Source organism: Astyanax mexicanus, chromosome 16 (genome assembly GCF_023375975.1).
Source record: "Astyanax mexicanus isolate ESR-SI-001 chromosome 16, AstMex3_surface, whole genome shotgun sequence".
Taxonomy (NCBI): Eukaryota; Metazoa; Chordata; class Actinopteri; order Characiformes; family Acestrorhamphidae; genus Astyanax; species Astyanax mexicanus.
Genome location: NC_064423.1, coordinates 19688191 through 19704455, shown reverse-complemented (window position 1 = coordinate 19704455; position 16265 = coordinate 19688191). Strand labels below are relative to the sequence as shown.

At 38.1% G+C, this 16265-nt stretch overlaps 1 protein-coding gene across 9 annotated transcripts in view; it reads left to right on the top strand.

Annotated features, from left to right (window-relative positions):
- Positions 1-16265, top strand: part of LOC103044346 (cAMP-specific 3',5'-cyclic phosphodiesterase 4D) — a 140264-nt gene that overhangs the window by 104510 nt on the left and 19489 nt on the right. For 5 of the 9 annotated variants that reach the window (XM_007233143.4, XM_007233145.4, XM_007233144.4 and 2 more), the window contains 6 exons: positions 8782-8970; positions 10442-10483; positions 12330-12366; positions 13459-13532; positions 13696-13745; positions 15521-15633. In XM_007233143.4, coding sequence (XP_007233205.3) covers positions 8782-8970; positions 10442-10483; positions 12330-12366; positions 13459-13532; positions 13696-13745; positions 15521-15633 — 505 coding nt within the window. Of the gene's footprint in view, positions 1-8781; positions 8971-10441; positions 10484-12329; positions 12367-12916; positions 12928-13458; positions 13533-13695; positions 13746-15520; positions 15634-16265 lie in introns of those variants that run through there. The other 4 variants (XM_007233147.4, XM_007233149.4, XM_007233148.4 and 1 more) reach the window with 2 other exon arrangements.

Sequence of the window (16265 nt, the reverse complement as noted above, 5' to 3'; positions counted from 1 at the left end):
CAGGAGACCCCATACATTTATGTTGCAGTTCAGTTCTGCGTTCTTTAGTTTCTTGTTCTTATGCTTTTTGACAGGTCAGTATATGTCATTGTTAACTTAAGATTGTAAATAAAATGATTAATTGGGAAGTAATTGATTAATCTGATTTTCCAAGTAATTGATTGATCTTTTTTTTATTTCAAATAATTTTTATCCCAATTTTTTCCCCAATTTACACAGCCAATTACCCAACCCACTCATTAGGACTCCTTCTATCACTAATGATGCCTCAAAACCAGGAGGGTGAAGACTAGCACATGCCTCCTTCAATACATGTGAATTCAGCCACCTCCTCTTTTCGAACTTTGCCTCTTTTCGAACAAAGCCAAGTAGCATTACAGCACACTCGGAGGAAAGCGCGGCGACTTGGTTCCGATACGTCAGCTCACAGATGCCTTGTGCTGAGCGACATTACCCTTTGGAGTGATGAGGGGAGAGAGTGCCATCTACCCACCCAGAGAGAGCAAGACCAATTGTGCTCTTTTAGGGCTCAGGTAGCCGATGGCAAGTTGCATGAACAGGATTCGAACCGGCGATCTCCTGATCATTGTGGCAGCGCCTTAGTCAGCTGGATCACTCAGAGTCCGTAATTGATTGGTCTTAGTTGAATCAACTGTACAAGCTCTCTTAGTGTTTAAGACTTCACTTGTAAAACTGAAGGTGAGAAATAACAGAGAAATCAATCGATAGTGTTTCTATTTCCAGTTGATAGAACCTGTTTCAAATGAAAAACGTCATTCCTGACCTTCTGGATGACTTATATATACATCATGAACATTGTGAATATGAGTAGTAGCTTAATCATTTTCTGATAAAAAACAGAACAGAAGTGGCAGCCAATTGTTAAAACTGAAAAAAGTAATTCCTAAACTGCAAAACATAGTTAATTTTGTGCTATCGTACGAATAGAATCTTATAGAAGGTCTATCACATGCTTGCCTCATTATGCTGGTATTTTATTCCTCTTTTTATATTATGTCTGACTTCTTAACAGAGAGCCTCTAATAGTTGCTCTAATAGTCATGGTTCACCACAGTAACAGAGTGTATGTTCCGCAAAAGGCAATATGATTAATATCACGACTTCTTAATTAAGACAGTGACGGCTTATAATGTGGATTGACATATTTGAGAAGTCATTTCCACCAGAGGAAGCTTTTTAGATCAGACTCTGACGAGACTTACCGAGCGTGCCATCTCTCAAACTCAAGAGCCTCTTTAAGAAATGCAGTTATATCATTTCCTGTTGTTGAAGAAGCCTTTACCCATGCTATATGAGAGAGAGGCACCGTAGGGAGCCATTTGGGCATGGGATTCCTTAGCAAATACAAAGTGATTGTATTTTTTCAATGGCAGGAAACTAGCGGAATAAACACCAGGATTTGTCTGTGCGTTTGCTCTTTGCGTAGACATCAGTTTGCACCCCTGATGGAATGCCTCAAAACCGCAGGTGCGCAAGTTTTCGTCGGCTTGTTGAAACAAGGCCGTGACTATGTGCAAAAACCCAGTTCTCACTGAAAACTGCTGTGTGAAACGAATGTGAAAAGAGAGCAGCACCCTGGAAAATACTGCTGATTGCACCTCAAGAAGAGTTATGGTCTCAGTATCAGCTCAAATATTCCACCCCTGATAGACAGATGGGCTGTTTGCTTTGGGAATCGAGTGTGTTTTTTAAGTCAGAGTTAATGCGAGATGAAATAAAATATTGTCTTGGGCGTCGAGACCTCAGAATCTTATCTATATACATCAAACACCGCTATGCTCATTTATCTCTAACGAGAGTGCAAACTGAGCCGCAACTGACGTCAACCCCAGAGCTGTGCATGGTGACACAGGCGTCTGTGGTCGGCAGCTTCTGTTAGAGGACTTAGAAGAAGTGTGTGCGTAGCGCGTGTGTGTGCGTGTGCATTTTTATGAATCTAGCATTTTGGGCAAGCCGCAGTTCAAAGACTGTGTTGCCCAGAGTTTTACAACCTAGCTAGCTGAAGCTATTAAGAGGCCAGGCTTGTAGAAGAAAGAAGAAGAGTAGAATTCTTACTGTTTCTCCCCTTTTGCTCGTAATGGCTTAATTCAGAAAGGAAGTGATAGAACCTGCTTCACCCCAGGCCCTAATCACTTGTTTATTGAAATGTCCCTATTAAACCCACATCTGCAGCACAAAATCAAAGGCCTACCCTATCTGCTCCTGACACTTACCCCAGCATGTGCATCGAGCCTCCATGGCTGGGCACTTTGCTGCTTAATTGCTTTTGCTTGGCAAGTGATGCGCGCTGTCCTGTCATGATCGATTGGGCGCTCCAAATAAAGCCTCGATCTGCTGAGGGCTTAATCAGGCCCAGCAGTCGACAGAGTGGATCCGGGAAAGAGGCCGAGCTTTGGAAAACGGCTCGTATGGAGACACAGAAGAGGACGAGTCCTTGTGCGCTTCTCGTTTTGAGGAGCGCTGCCCTCAATTATGCCACGCTCCACACAGCGGTACATTCAGACCACCGCTGGAGGGCCTATTGATTGAACCATCTCATCACTACTTTCCTTGGCCAAGCACCTGGTGCACGGAGGCTATTTGTGACCAGTATCTAAGGACTGCGAGGGTTTCTACCATCCTTCAGAACCACTTTCTACTGTAAGCCACCGGCCAAATGGCTCCTTCTTAAGCCGTCGCAACCAAGCCAGGAAGCGTTGAAACGTCTTGACTAGCTTTTAAGGTAGCATTTGTTTGCTTTGATTTGTCCTTCTCTCTCTATTTCATAGATGATTTGATTTGATTTGATTTGATTTGAAGCAAATGTTTTAATTCTGACCTCATTCCTCATTCCCGTCTCATTGCCGTCATCCGTGTATAAAATTGTAGCCGACACGTTTTCAGCCCTGAACATAGCAAGGGTCGCCCACCTGCCGTAGATCACCGTGTCAGATTGAAGTAGGAGACTCCAGGCCATGCTCTAAAGATAATAAGGAAACATGGCATGAAGTAAGAGTCAAATACCACAGCAGACACGGGAGTGATCCCCTGACAGATTTGTGAGGAAGACTTGCAGGCCGTGTGGGAAAAGCGAGAGCGAGCACCGTCTGAGGCCTGTTCCAGGACACACACCTGGTCGCAGTCCATCATGAACAGGAGAGGTCTGCTTGCGTTAGCCGCAAGCTAGCTTAGCGTTTTCATTTTAACCCTCTGTTGCTTAATCCCCTACAGTCTTGCTTTCTTACAGTCTTTCCTAGTTAAAATGCGTTTGAGGAAAAATCTATTGCTACAAGCTGCAATATTGTGCTAAACTTACTGTACTAACTTAGATGAATCTAATGCTGCGTTTAAAGTGTAAAAAAACACTGTTTTTCAGGAATGTTTTTCAGCTGTAAAGCAACATGCTCAACAAATAAAAAACACAGATGGCAAAATTCTTAAGAATGTCCAGCAGTGCTACTGCACGTCTCTCTGTTCATGTAAAGCATGTTCAAGCTTGCATTTCTGAGAAGTTTAGCAGTTGTTGATGAGGTAAGGGAAAGGGAAACTTTGCAAATTTTCCACTTCAAGTATATTTGTACTATTTGTTCAAGTATATTTGTTCTACATTTCTTCTACATTTTTTTACTAATTAAAAGTGAGAGTTGATATTGTATTGTATCAACCAGTAAGCATTTTATTACCCTGGTTCAGAAATTAACATCTGCATTGTGATGTTCAGAATAAAACATCGATTTAAAATCTGTTGCAAAAAAAATCTAACTGAGGCTCATAATGTGTTTGTTGTGGCTTTTTGTATGGGTGTTTCCACTCTATCCTTTATTATATATATAAAAAAATATATAATTCAGAATGTATTGGACATTTCCCCGTTTTATAATTCTTCAGCTCTGGTAAAAATTAAGAGACCACTTTAGTTTCTGAATAGGTTTCTGTGATTTTATATAGGTTTATGTTTGAGTAAAATAAACATTGTTGTTTTATTCTATAAACTACTGACAATGTTTCTCTCAAAGTCCAAATAAAAATATTGTCATTGAGTAATGTATTTGCAAAAAATGAGAAATGGCTGAAATAACAAAACAAAACATGCAGAGCGTTTTAGACCTCAAATAATGCAAAGAAAACAAGTTCATATTCATGAAGTTTTGAGTGCAATAACCCTGTTTTTTTAATCACAGTTTTCATGCATCTTGGCATGTTCTCCTCCGCCAGTCTTACACACTGCTTTTGGATAACTTTATGCCACTAGTGGTGCAAAAATTCAAGCAGTTCAGCTTGGTTTTGTGGCTTGTAATCATCCATCTTCCTCTTGATTATATTCCAGAGGTTTTCAACTTGGTAAAATCAAAGAAACTCATCATTTTTGAGAGCTGTATAATTAGACAATAACACATGACATTCTGATTCTGTACATTCAATAGTCACATTATATAATCGCTGTACGTACATCTATTTATATATCTATAAATGTTTGCGGACACCCGTTCTAATGAATGCAATGAGCTAATTTAAGTTGAACCCATTGCTAACACAGGTGTGCAAATGTACACGCACAGCTAGTCGCAGGAGAGAAGAGAAGCATTGCCAATAAAATAGATTGCAGCAATGGGTAGAGTGGAACTGGATTCCACCTTTTAATACCTTGTTTTTGAAACCTGGTTTTGAAAGAAACAAGTAAATTATTGAATAGTTTGTTCATATAGATTAAATATGTTTTATATATTATCCGACACCAAGCTAAAGTAATTATAAATAGATTCTGAACATTTTTCTACACAGTAGGATATGCAGACCATTGACCTAAAAACCCAGTTGCCTCATCTTTTAATATATACAACACTTCCAGTCAGTGGTGAGCCTGGTTCTAATTCGCTCACTGTTGTATTTCTTACGACAGCTGATTTTATTCTTTGCTCTACAGCACATTTAAAGCCTTGAAACCCATAGTTAAAGAGTAAGTAAACTTTATTTACCGCACTTCGTTTAGCTGATAGTGTTTTTTTAGGCATACAAAAAGAGGCCACATATTTTTCTCTGATACGGTTTGGGGTTATCCCCTGGAAGTTGTTCAAGTTGTTTTTTCTTGATAACAATCTGTGTCTCAGACCGAGACACAAACACCCGTCTGTCACCCCATCCTCTGCACCATGCACTTGTATTACTCAGCTGCTGGCAATCGCCTTGGAACCAGTGAGATTTCAGAAGTCTCACTGCTACTGATTAGCAGTGAGGAATTCCTGAAAAGCCACTGGATGAAGTTGGACATGCACTTGAAGTTACAGTACCAGTCAAAGTGTGAACACATGCTTGTCACGCTGGCCAAAGGACAGACACTCGCAGACGCCAAACACACAGGGTCAGAAACAGTAAGGCAGCAAACTGGGTCATACACAGGTAATCCAGCAGAAAGAAGGGCAAGGCAAAAAAATAGTCAAACATACAATAATAAGGTCGGCAACAGAAAACAGGAATTCCTAGAGCTGCTGAGCTCTTGTTAACTGCTTTTCCTTCATTCTGTGCTCCAGCTCTCAAACTTTGTCAGGTGTTTGTGATTATCAAACGCTTTTTTGTCTACTACCTAACTGAATAAATATTAATTAGGATGTGTTGATTAGAAGAACTTTTGACTGGTACTACACATGTGCTTTTGTTTTATGTTATTGGTTCGATTTCCTCTGTTTGTGCTAGAGGTAGAGAATGCTTAACATTTAGCACAGGAACTATGGGAAAGAGAAGTGTGACTTCCTCTGATGTCAAAGAAGATTTAGACCCTACATAACACTGCTTCAGAGCTCTCACAAATATAAACAAATACATAAATAAAACCAAATCAGACTCTTGCAAAAAAATTAGTTTATTCTGTGTTTGTTAGAGTAGCAGTCTCTATTGTCCAGGGAAAGCTTTTTCCTATATATTATGTAGTATTGCTAATGTTTGAAAATTTAATTGCATTCAGTCACAAGAGCGTTAGTGAGGTCAGAATGTTGGGTAATCACCTCTTACCTCATCTCCAGCTCCCCAACTCATGTCAAAAGTCCCATAATTCTTAAGAACGCAGTTCCACTGCCCTTTATACATTATACTTATTCTAGCTCTACTTACCTACAGGGACTAGACATGCTCTGTCTGTGACACTGAATGCTTTCATTAGAATGGGAGTCTCCAAACCTGTGGAGATGTAGTGTATATATATCTTGTGGATGCTAGTTTTAAGGTTATGAAAATAATGTTTTTTACTCATATTTATCGCTGTAAAGTTTGTAAGAGGGTTTACAGAAAAAAAGCTTAATTTTACATTATTCTACAACATACAACATACTGTGATCACAGTACATCTTCCAGTATATTAAATCACACTGGTAAATTCTTGACCTTGGCCTTTGCAAATAGACAATTGGTCATATTTGACATACTTATGCAAATTGACATCCACATAATACAAACAATTGCTGATAGAAATAAATTGACAAAATTCATTAAAACACTGTAACTGCATGTTTTGTCAAATTATTAATTCTTCTAAAGCCTAATTTTTTCAATTAAAAATAGAACACCAATAGCTGAAGCACTAAAAAGTTCATACAAATGATTTGGTTAGTTTTAATTATTAAATTGATTTAATATAATTTATTTTTAATAGGATAATCAAGGTGGGCAATTCCATCTTTATATATAAAGAACCTAAAAAAGGTATATAGTTTCAATTGTAAATTGAGATTTTTTTTTTACAATATTGCCCAGCCATTTAAAAAAAAGGATCATTTTTAATCTTGTTATACCTCATTCAGTTGTCAGGAATTCAAGCCATAATTTATCCAAACATTAATGATACATTTATTACGTACTTCTTCACATTTACAATAATTAATCTCATTGGCTGTCTCTGTAGTTAGATTTGTATGCCCTCATGCTTGTTAATATTAGCAACAGTGGCCATATGGATCAGTACATGTATTCTGAGCTTTTTGTGCAACATTTAATGTTAAATGCACATATTTTTAGATCACCAAATCATTATTAATAATTTTCTCTAAGAGCTGACTGAATTGTTTGGTACTTTTTTTTCTTCCTCAGGATATAAACACATTTTCATTCCTGCACATGAAGCTCATCATGCCTCTACAGTGCATGATTAATTCAGTATACAATGTAGCTAAATATAGAAGGGTAGGGTAAATATAGAAGCGCAGGATAAATATAGAAGCAGTTCAGTTCAATGCATCTGTAAATGTGAATGGGGAAGACACTGCATTGCCAGTAGGGCTGGAAGATTGCTTCACCTGAGCTATTTATAGCCCAGGCTGCTGTGAGTGCTATTTATAGCCCTCCTCTGTCTAACCATGTGACTTCTACTGTAGCGCTGTACTGCACTCCACCATCGTCATCGTCGTGCTCACATCCCCTTCATCAGAATTCCCTTTCAACAGCAAACGAGCTCCCCTCAGGAGGCTGAGGAGAAACGGGACTCGTTTGATTAAAGCCCGTCCCCGTTTCGGAGAACCCCGGCGCAGTCCCGGCATACGCCTACGCACGTCACAGAGGCGACACCGTCCTCCCCACCACCTTCTCATTGGCTCATCACCCAGCCACTCGCTTTTCTCATGAATCAAGTTGCCTCATTCAGCATTGATTATGTAACATCCACATTTCATTTAACAGCGGGTGCCACTGCTGGACCTCCAGCTCTAAAGATAGATCGTGTTGCGTGATATGGTTGATGCTAATGCAGGACGGGCTTGAAAAGACAGCTAGGAGCATTACATTCCATTCTAAAAACTACAAAAAAAAATGTAACGCAGTGTTTTTTTACAATGACTTTGACTGTTATGCTTAATAAAAAAAGCCTCTGCTTATTTTAAATGCATTTGGTCTAGAGAAGAAGGTGGCGTTTCTGGATAGTGTTGACATATGGCTTCTATACAGTACAGTTTAAACTTGCATCTGTGGATTGAACTGTGAAGCGTGTTCTGGAAGTGTTCCTGATCCCATTCAGTGATTTCCAGTAAAGAATCAGTACAGACTCTATTTAATGCAGTGCCACCTGAGGGCCCGAAGATCACCAGCATTCAATACTGACCACCTGCCAGGGATTTCTGTGGATTCTACGTTTTTTTGATTGATATTGAGTACTACAGATTTCAGATGATGGGTATCCAATATTTTTGCAATTTTACATTGATGAACATTTTGTGTGAATTTTATTTCATATTTTTCTGGTGCAACTTTTCTCAGATTTTCCATATTTGCTTCCACTTACTTTTTGTGCCTTTTGTTGTACCATCTCAATTGTTTTGTAATTTGTTCCAGGGCTGAAATATAGAAATGGCTGTTTATTGATAAATTAAATTAAGTTGAATAGACACAACAATAAATATCTCAGATTTATACTGTCTGCAAAGCAATAAAAGCTAAAGTGAACGATAGAAACACTGTATTTTAATTTATTTGCTTTTTCCATACCATCCCACCCTTTTCTGCTTTGGGGTTGTACATGGTAGTACTGAGTGCAGTATGTTGGCGTACAAACACAGCATTTTCCAACCCTCCTATTAAGGAGAAAAATGCAGCATGAAAGTTTATGGAAAGAATAAAATCAGCAAACGGAATCAAAATTAACCCCTTAAAGGCCTGATGGGAATCCACACAAATGTACAGTATGTTCATATCCAGTTCTTTTCAGTGTAACAAATCTTTGTGAAGGGTCATGATCTTATTTATCTTTCTCTCTCTGTTTCTTTCTTTCCATCTCTCGTTCTTTCTGCCTCTGTTCTTATGCAGTTTCGATGTGGAGAATGGCCTGTCAGCAGGACGTGCGCTGGACCCTCAGGTCAGTCCCAGCTCTGGCCTGGTCCTGCAGGCTACTTTTCCTCACAGCCAGCGGCGCGAGTCCTTCTTGTACCGCTCCGACTCGGACTTCGACCTTTCGCCCAAGGCGATGTCCAGAAATTCCTCCACTGCCAGCGAGCTGTGAGTACCACACCTTCACCTCCACCTGCTGGTCTTTTCTACTGATTCCTTATGCAGTATGAACCCAGTTATGAGCACTATACAGTATGATGAAGAATATTTGAAAGTCCTAAGCAGTTACATTGGGACAATTAAGATTTTTACCATTGTTATTATATATATATATATATTATATATATTATGACCTGTATATGAGAATATTAAACTGATTATTATATTGAATTAATTAATGCTTTTATACTGACAAACAATACCACTCAAAGATTTGGACACGCCCCTACTCATTCAATATTTTTTGTATTTTTTGTAATGTGTACATTGCAGATTACTAGACACCACAATGAACGAACATATGGATTTATGTAGTACCGTATTTTTCGCACTATAAGGTTTACAATCAATAAATGTCTATTTTCTGGTCCATTTTTATACACAAGGTGCACAGAATTATAAGGTGCATTTTATGCGACTCTAGTAAGGCACAGGAGTGTTGCAATGTTTTCCTTCTAATTCAGCAGGTCTCACCACTGGTAGGCAAGACCTGTAAAGCTAAGCTAAGCTAAGTTAAGTAAGACAGGTCAAACGAGTGCTGGACCTTAATTTACACATATTTCTTTCCTTAAAACTTGGGTGAGTTAAGCGCTTCAGTTTATTTACAGTAAGCTTAGATTTCCAGATTTCCACTAAGGCTGGAGCATTAGCATTAGCGACTTACTGCTAACGGTATTGCCAATGCTAATGCTGCTTCAGCAGTGCTAGCCGAAGTTAGAAGCAGGGTACAGGCTGATAATACTTACTTCTGAACGGTGAAAGAGCTAGCACTTAGCGTGGTTAGTGGCTAATGCTAATACTGCTAAAAAAACTAAAATGAAACTCCAATATAAAGCTGTACTTCAGTGTAGTGGCTTTACTACTCTTTACAACCTGACTGGTAAAATTTATACATAAGATGCACCGGATTATAAGGCGCACTGATGATTTTTGGGATAATTAAAGAATTTAAATGCACCTTATAGTGCCAAAAATACGGTAAACAAAATATTTCTAAACAAACCAGAAAATGTTTTATACTTTAGATTCTTCAAAGTAGCCAACTATTGCTTTGATGCCAGGTTTGCACACACTTGAATTGCATTTCCTTAGTCAGCTTTATCAGTTAGTGTAAGTTTAAATGCTTTTCCAGCTTTCCTGAAGGAGTTCTCAGATGTGCTTGTTGGCTGCTTTTCCTTCCAACTGTGATTGTAGATTAAAAATGAACACATGTAATTATGCTGTAAACAAAGTAGGGACTATTTAAACTAAAGAAAAACGTTGAATGAGAAGGTGTGTCCAAACTCTAAAGAGTGCCTTTATGATTGTTCTGTTTTCTTATCCTCTTCATCTTTGGCATCACGCTGACGTCAATGTCGGTTTGCCCAGTCGCCCCAGTTAGGTCATCAGACTCTTTCCTTTGTTTTTTTTTTTTCTGAAGGGAAGAGGGCTTGAAACAGTGGGAAGTCAGTTGCCTGCCTCGGTGAGATAAGCGTGTGGCAACTATAACTTTACTTTAACAAGCCGCTCCAAACGTGTGTGTCCCCATCCCCACTGTCCCCACCATCCTCAACTTCCCCCAGACCCACTCACACACCCCTGTTTTTTAAACACATGTACCTCACCAAAGCTCAAATGATGACATCCTAATTCAGGAGGATCTCATATGATGCATGGACCCTGGATTTTCTCCTTATTCTTAAGGAAAGCTTCCATGTGCATGATCCACAGTTTAAACAGTATGAGCCAAAAGCTTCAGTTTACAAGGCAGATAGATTTATGCATATAAGAAAGCATTTCAGACAAGATTATTAAAAATAAATAATAATGCCCAACTGCTGTATACATATCTGTATCAGTCCAGCCAATAAGAAAAGATAAATAAGAAAAGCTATATATTGAGTTTGTGTGTGTCAATGCTTTTTACACGTTTTCTTACACATTTTATTTGAACTATTTTAATAGAAAGTTCAACATGCTTGAAGGAGATCACTAACTGTCAGTTCTATGACCTGTTGACCTGTTGGAACATATCACAATTAAAATAACAAAAACATCTGAGCACTGTGATTCTTATTGGCTTTTATTTAAAATCATGGGTTCAATTCCATGTGATTCTAAAGCCATGCGTATCCTGGAATCAAAGAGAGAGTAATTCATTGGTTTTGGTCTGTCTGAGTGAGTAGGATGGCCCTTCCTCTCCCCCATAACACTGTGATGCTAGCCAGTGCTTAAAGTAAAAAAAATCTTTTCCAAGCATCTGACTGTCCTTGCTAGTGCAAATAAAATGTGTAAGATAAGAAAATGTGTAACAAAAACAATCAGATCTAACTTAGACCCCGTTTACCCCTGATCATAGAGCTGTTTCAAGGCACTTGGTGACCCCAAACTAAATTCATCCCCCAATATCAAGCATAAGTTAAGGTTTTGGTGTGTTGTTTCCATGATTTAAAAGTTAAACTAATGTCAGTTAGTCAGTAGCTTTGTCCGTTTTAGTGTTAAAGACAGTGATTGTTAAAGCGGATGTGCATGGATACTGCTGAACATGTTCCAGTCTGGTTATGTTCTACTGTCAGTAACTACTGTGAGTTTTGGTTGTCAGATGTGTCTTGGAGGGACAGATGCATTTCCATTGTTATGTCGCTCAAATGCTTCTTAGACCTCCACCTGAATTGTATTCAGATTTGTATTTGTTTTAAATGCGTCTTCATTTAATTATCCAGATATAATCCTGACACGGATTAAATGATCAGGTGTGAATGGGGTTTTAGACATTAAGATATAACATCAACAAACATTTTTAAGTTTAAAAATATAAATTACAATTTACATCTAAAATGATATACAGTACTTTTGACTATTGGACCCTTAAAATGAGTCAGTTACACCACATTCATATTAGTTCAGAATATGTAGAGTAAAACTCTACAAATACATTGTTATGCTTAACTTGAGGGTGTGTTTGTGTATCATGAAGGAGGAATGTAATGTCTATGACTTATGTCTTGTAAACTGAAGCAGTCCATATGTTTGCCCCTCACCACTCCCCCCTGAACTTTGCAGTTTGCACAGGGAGTCCAGCCGTGCTGCAGTGCTATTGGATTAGTCATATTCTGAGCCTGTGGGAAAGATATTGTGTTGTGGTTTAGAGTATAAACTCAGCCTCGGTACATGAGGTCGAGCTTTTCTCCATAATTCCCTGCTCAAAACAGTATTTAGAACTGCTGGCCCTGTGAAGCTGAAAAACACCAAAACATCCTCAAACTACTAAGAAACAGAGCGTCATGCTCCTGAATGTTCTTAGTCACCTTTTCTCTCTCTTGTTTCAGACATGGAGAAGACATGATTGTAACACCATTTGCACAGGTTAGTAAGGTTTTAGGACATCAGTTGTTTTCAGTTGTTTGCTATGGTTCAGTTATACACCACATAGTCCACACAGTGACAAAACACACAAAAAAAGGCTGTTGTATTTACATGAAAAAAATATATTTACATTGGTTGCACATAATGAAGGCGATGTTTAATACAAATTAACATTTTTATGCTAAACACTTATTGTATTTTTCGCACAATAAGGTGCACTGGATTATAAGGTGTATTATACAACACTAGTAAGGCACAGGGGAGTCAACATCATTTCGATCCAATTCAGCAGGTAAAGCTGTAAAGCTAAGTTAATTAAACAAAACTGTAATTCTTAAAAAAAAAAACATTTTCTTTTAAACTCAAATAAGCGCTGGATGTTAAACTACACAGATTTCTTTCCTGAACATTTTTTATTTGGGTGATTAAAGCACTTCCGTTTATTTACAGTAAGCTTAGACTTCCAGATTTCCACTAAGGCTGAAGCATTTGTATTAGCAGCTAACTGCTAGTGGCTAATGCCATCCGACAGCGCTACACTGAGGAACGCGAAGTGTTCTGGTAAGTCAGATACTCACCTCTGAGCAGTGATTGAGCTAGTTTTGGGGTTAGCGGGTAATGCTAATGCTGCTACAGTGCTAGCTGGGGTTAGTACTTACCTCTGAACAGCAAAAGAGCTAGTGCTTAGTGTGTTAGTGGCTAGTGCCAATAATGGAGAACTGAACTGAAACTCCTGTGTAACGCTGTACCTCAGCGGAGTGGCTTTACTTCTCCTTATAAACTGACTGGTAAAATTCATACATAAATTACACTGATTTTTTGGAAAATTAAAGGATTTTAAGTGCGCTTGTTAAATCAACTTGCTTTTTATACAAATTTTAAGCTATTATGAGCTATAGTATGAAGATCATTTATTAGGGTTGAAAAAAACACTATTGTACTAATGTACTTGATCTGTGTCACACCAGCATATTTTCTTTATATAAAACCAACAGCCACTCAACAACATTATTTTCAGTGCATTATTTTTAGTGTTGTGCTGGCTGAACTAAAACACAAACTGTGTTTTTTTTTTTGTTGTTGTTTTTTTAGGTTCTTGCCAGTCTGCGGACAGTACGGAGCAACTTTGCAGCTTTAACTCATCTGCAGGATCGGGGCGGCTGCAAGTAAGAAATTTGTCAGCCTGGGGTGTCCAAGCTCTCTTAGCCTCTGACAGAATGGAAGGAATTCTGGAGATTATTGTGCCAGCAGTGGCACTAGACCACCTTCATTATGGAACTCACTGCCTCTTTTTTCCTCTTTTTTTTTTTCTCTTTTTTTCCCTGTTAGGCGGCCGACGGGCAGCAATCCTCCCTCCATGTGCAAGCCAAGCTTACCAGGTCAGTGCTAAGAGATTTGGCACCATTACTAGATAATAAGACTGGAAGGCTGGACCTGTTTAGTAAACAGTGCTGGTAGGTTTGGGTCAAAATACCACACCCCTGCAGTCAGGCAGAAAGTGCACTGGAGTAGTAAACCCTATAATCATATAATTGGCTCACATGAATCAAAAGTAGCGCTTATTCACGCTTATTCATTCTTTTATGGGCCCTCTTATTCTTCCCGTATTGCGTCGTGTGAGGTTGAGGCCGGTCACAAACGTAAACAGGGATTGCGGTTGCCATGGCAACTCAGGACCGGTCCGGTGTTAGGATACCCACATGTTTTCTGAGGCAGTCAAAAATGAAGGAAAGACTGACTGAAAAAAAAATTATATGCTAAAATTAATGTATTAAAAAAAAAAATAGGCCTGTCACAAAAAAAATATGGTATCAATTTATTGAACAGTGTCACAATATGTATTTTTTTACTGAATGATACATTGTCCCAGAAATGAGTGATATTAAAAATGTTTTTTTAATTTTAATGCCAGTTTGTTCCAGCAATACAGAAATAAATTAACAATACAATTACTAGGCCTGTCATGATGAATTGTTTTCATTGGATGATATATTGTACAAAATATAATTGAGATTAATTGTATTGTAATTCGCCTACGACTTCTTTCCATTGATATAATAATACAAATAAAAAAATATAAAAAGTATATATAAAATCATAATAATGCAGTTATGTCCTTACACAAAAGCAATGTACATTTAATCATAAAGACTATTCAGTCTACTTTTTTCTAAATAAATAAAACATATTAAACCAAATAAAGCCACTTTTTTTTTAAATGAAGTTTACGTACCGACTCTTTATTGTTAATGAGCTCTCCTCACTGACAACAACATAATGGGCAATATTGAGGTCATATTCAAATACTGTATACTGTAAGTTGATAATGTAATTATGGTTACAGGCCTAAACTATCTAAATTATTGTCGCTGACCTTAGTATTTTCAGTTGTGCTCCCTAGCATGTTTCTTTGGATAATAATGAAAGAACATCACTAATATATTAATATTGTAGCCAGTCACATAATGACCAATGCATTAATAATAACACCTCCATAAACACAGAGTGCATTGCAGAAGGTTAGACAAGTTACTCCATGCTGGTAGGTGATTTTCTTTTTAAATCAGCATTTACATATTTGTTGCAAACTTATGGGACGTATAGTAGTGTGAATTTCCCCCCAAAAAAGTATACGCCAAAAAAAAAAAAACAATTTTTAAAAGGGTGTAATTGGAGAATAAAGCTACTGTATCATCACTATATAACTGGCATAACATAGTCTTAAAATGTCAATAACATTGTTTATCACAATTATTTCTGGGACAATATATTGTTTACAATATTTCCATAATGTGTCACACATAAACCCCTGCAAATATCATATTATTTCATATATAACTGTTCAACAAAACATTGCATCTCCCACAATAATATAGAGAACTATAGACAAGGCAAGGAAAAAAAGCCTTCTTAACTTCAGATCAAGTCAGTCATTAAATTTTGACACAATGTAAAGAACAGCTGTTATATTCACATTGTGTCAAATATTAAAAAAAAACAGCAAAAACGTAGAGCAACAATATATTGAATTAAGCATGAAAGGCACTTATTTCAATGATGCTGCTTTGATAAAGTGCATCTTCATTGGAACAAGGTGAACCTTTAGGATTCTGCTGTCTAACTGTTGTTCAGATCAGTATCTGTCCTTTTGCAGATGACACATATCCGAAATTGGCCATTGAGACACTGGAGGAGCTGGACTGGTGTCTGGACCAGCTGGAGACCCTGCAGACGCGTCACTCAGTCAGTGAGATGGCCTCTAACAAGGTAGATTTGCATTTAATTATATGTTCAGTAAACACAACTAAGTCTAAGCTAAGGTGCCTTACAAAATGTGTAAAACACAGGTAAGAAGTGATAAAATACATTTTTGTTAACTTGGTTTAAATGTGTGCTTAAATAATGAATAACGCTGTGGGCACTATCTTAGCAAGCCATCAACTGCAGACCATGCAGCTTGATTTTGGGCATGTCAGGGTGTCTTTACTATCATAATGACGGGAACAGTACATCTTGTGCGGCTCAAGACGCCCAAAAGGCATGTGCTAATTCTCTCAATTTATCATGGCTGTGTTTTGGGCATAACATAAACTAAGCAAATGAATGTGTGATTTGCCATTCCCTTTAAGAGTACGTTCTGGCTTTGTTGGATTGCTATTTCAATGGCACAGCTACCTGGACGCATCCAGCGTTCTCAGCAGAAATAATATTTACAGAAACAGTGGCCAACAAATGGCACACACTATGGGTTTGTGCACTGCTCATGTCCGTGTGTGCAAGGGACATGCTATCCACCAAGATAGCAATGAACGTCTGACTGTTGCTGTACGCCTAGGTTGTTTTCAGTCAGTGGCGCACCTGTGTTTTCCATTGCGGAGATAGCAATATTCCATAAATGT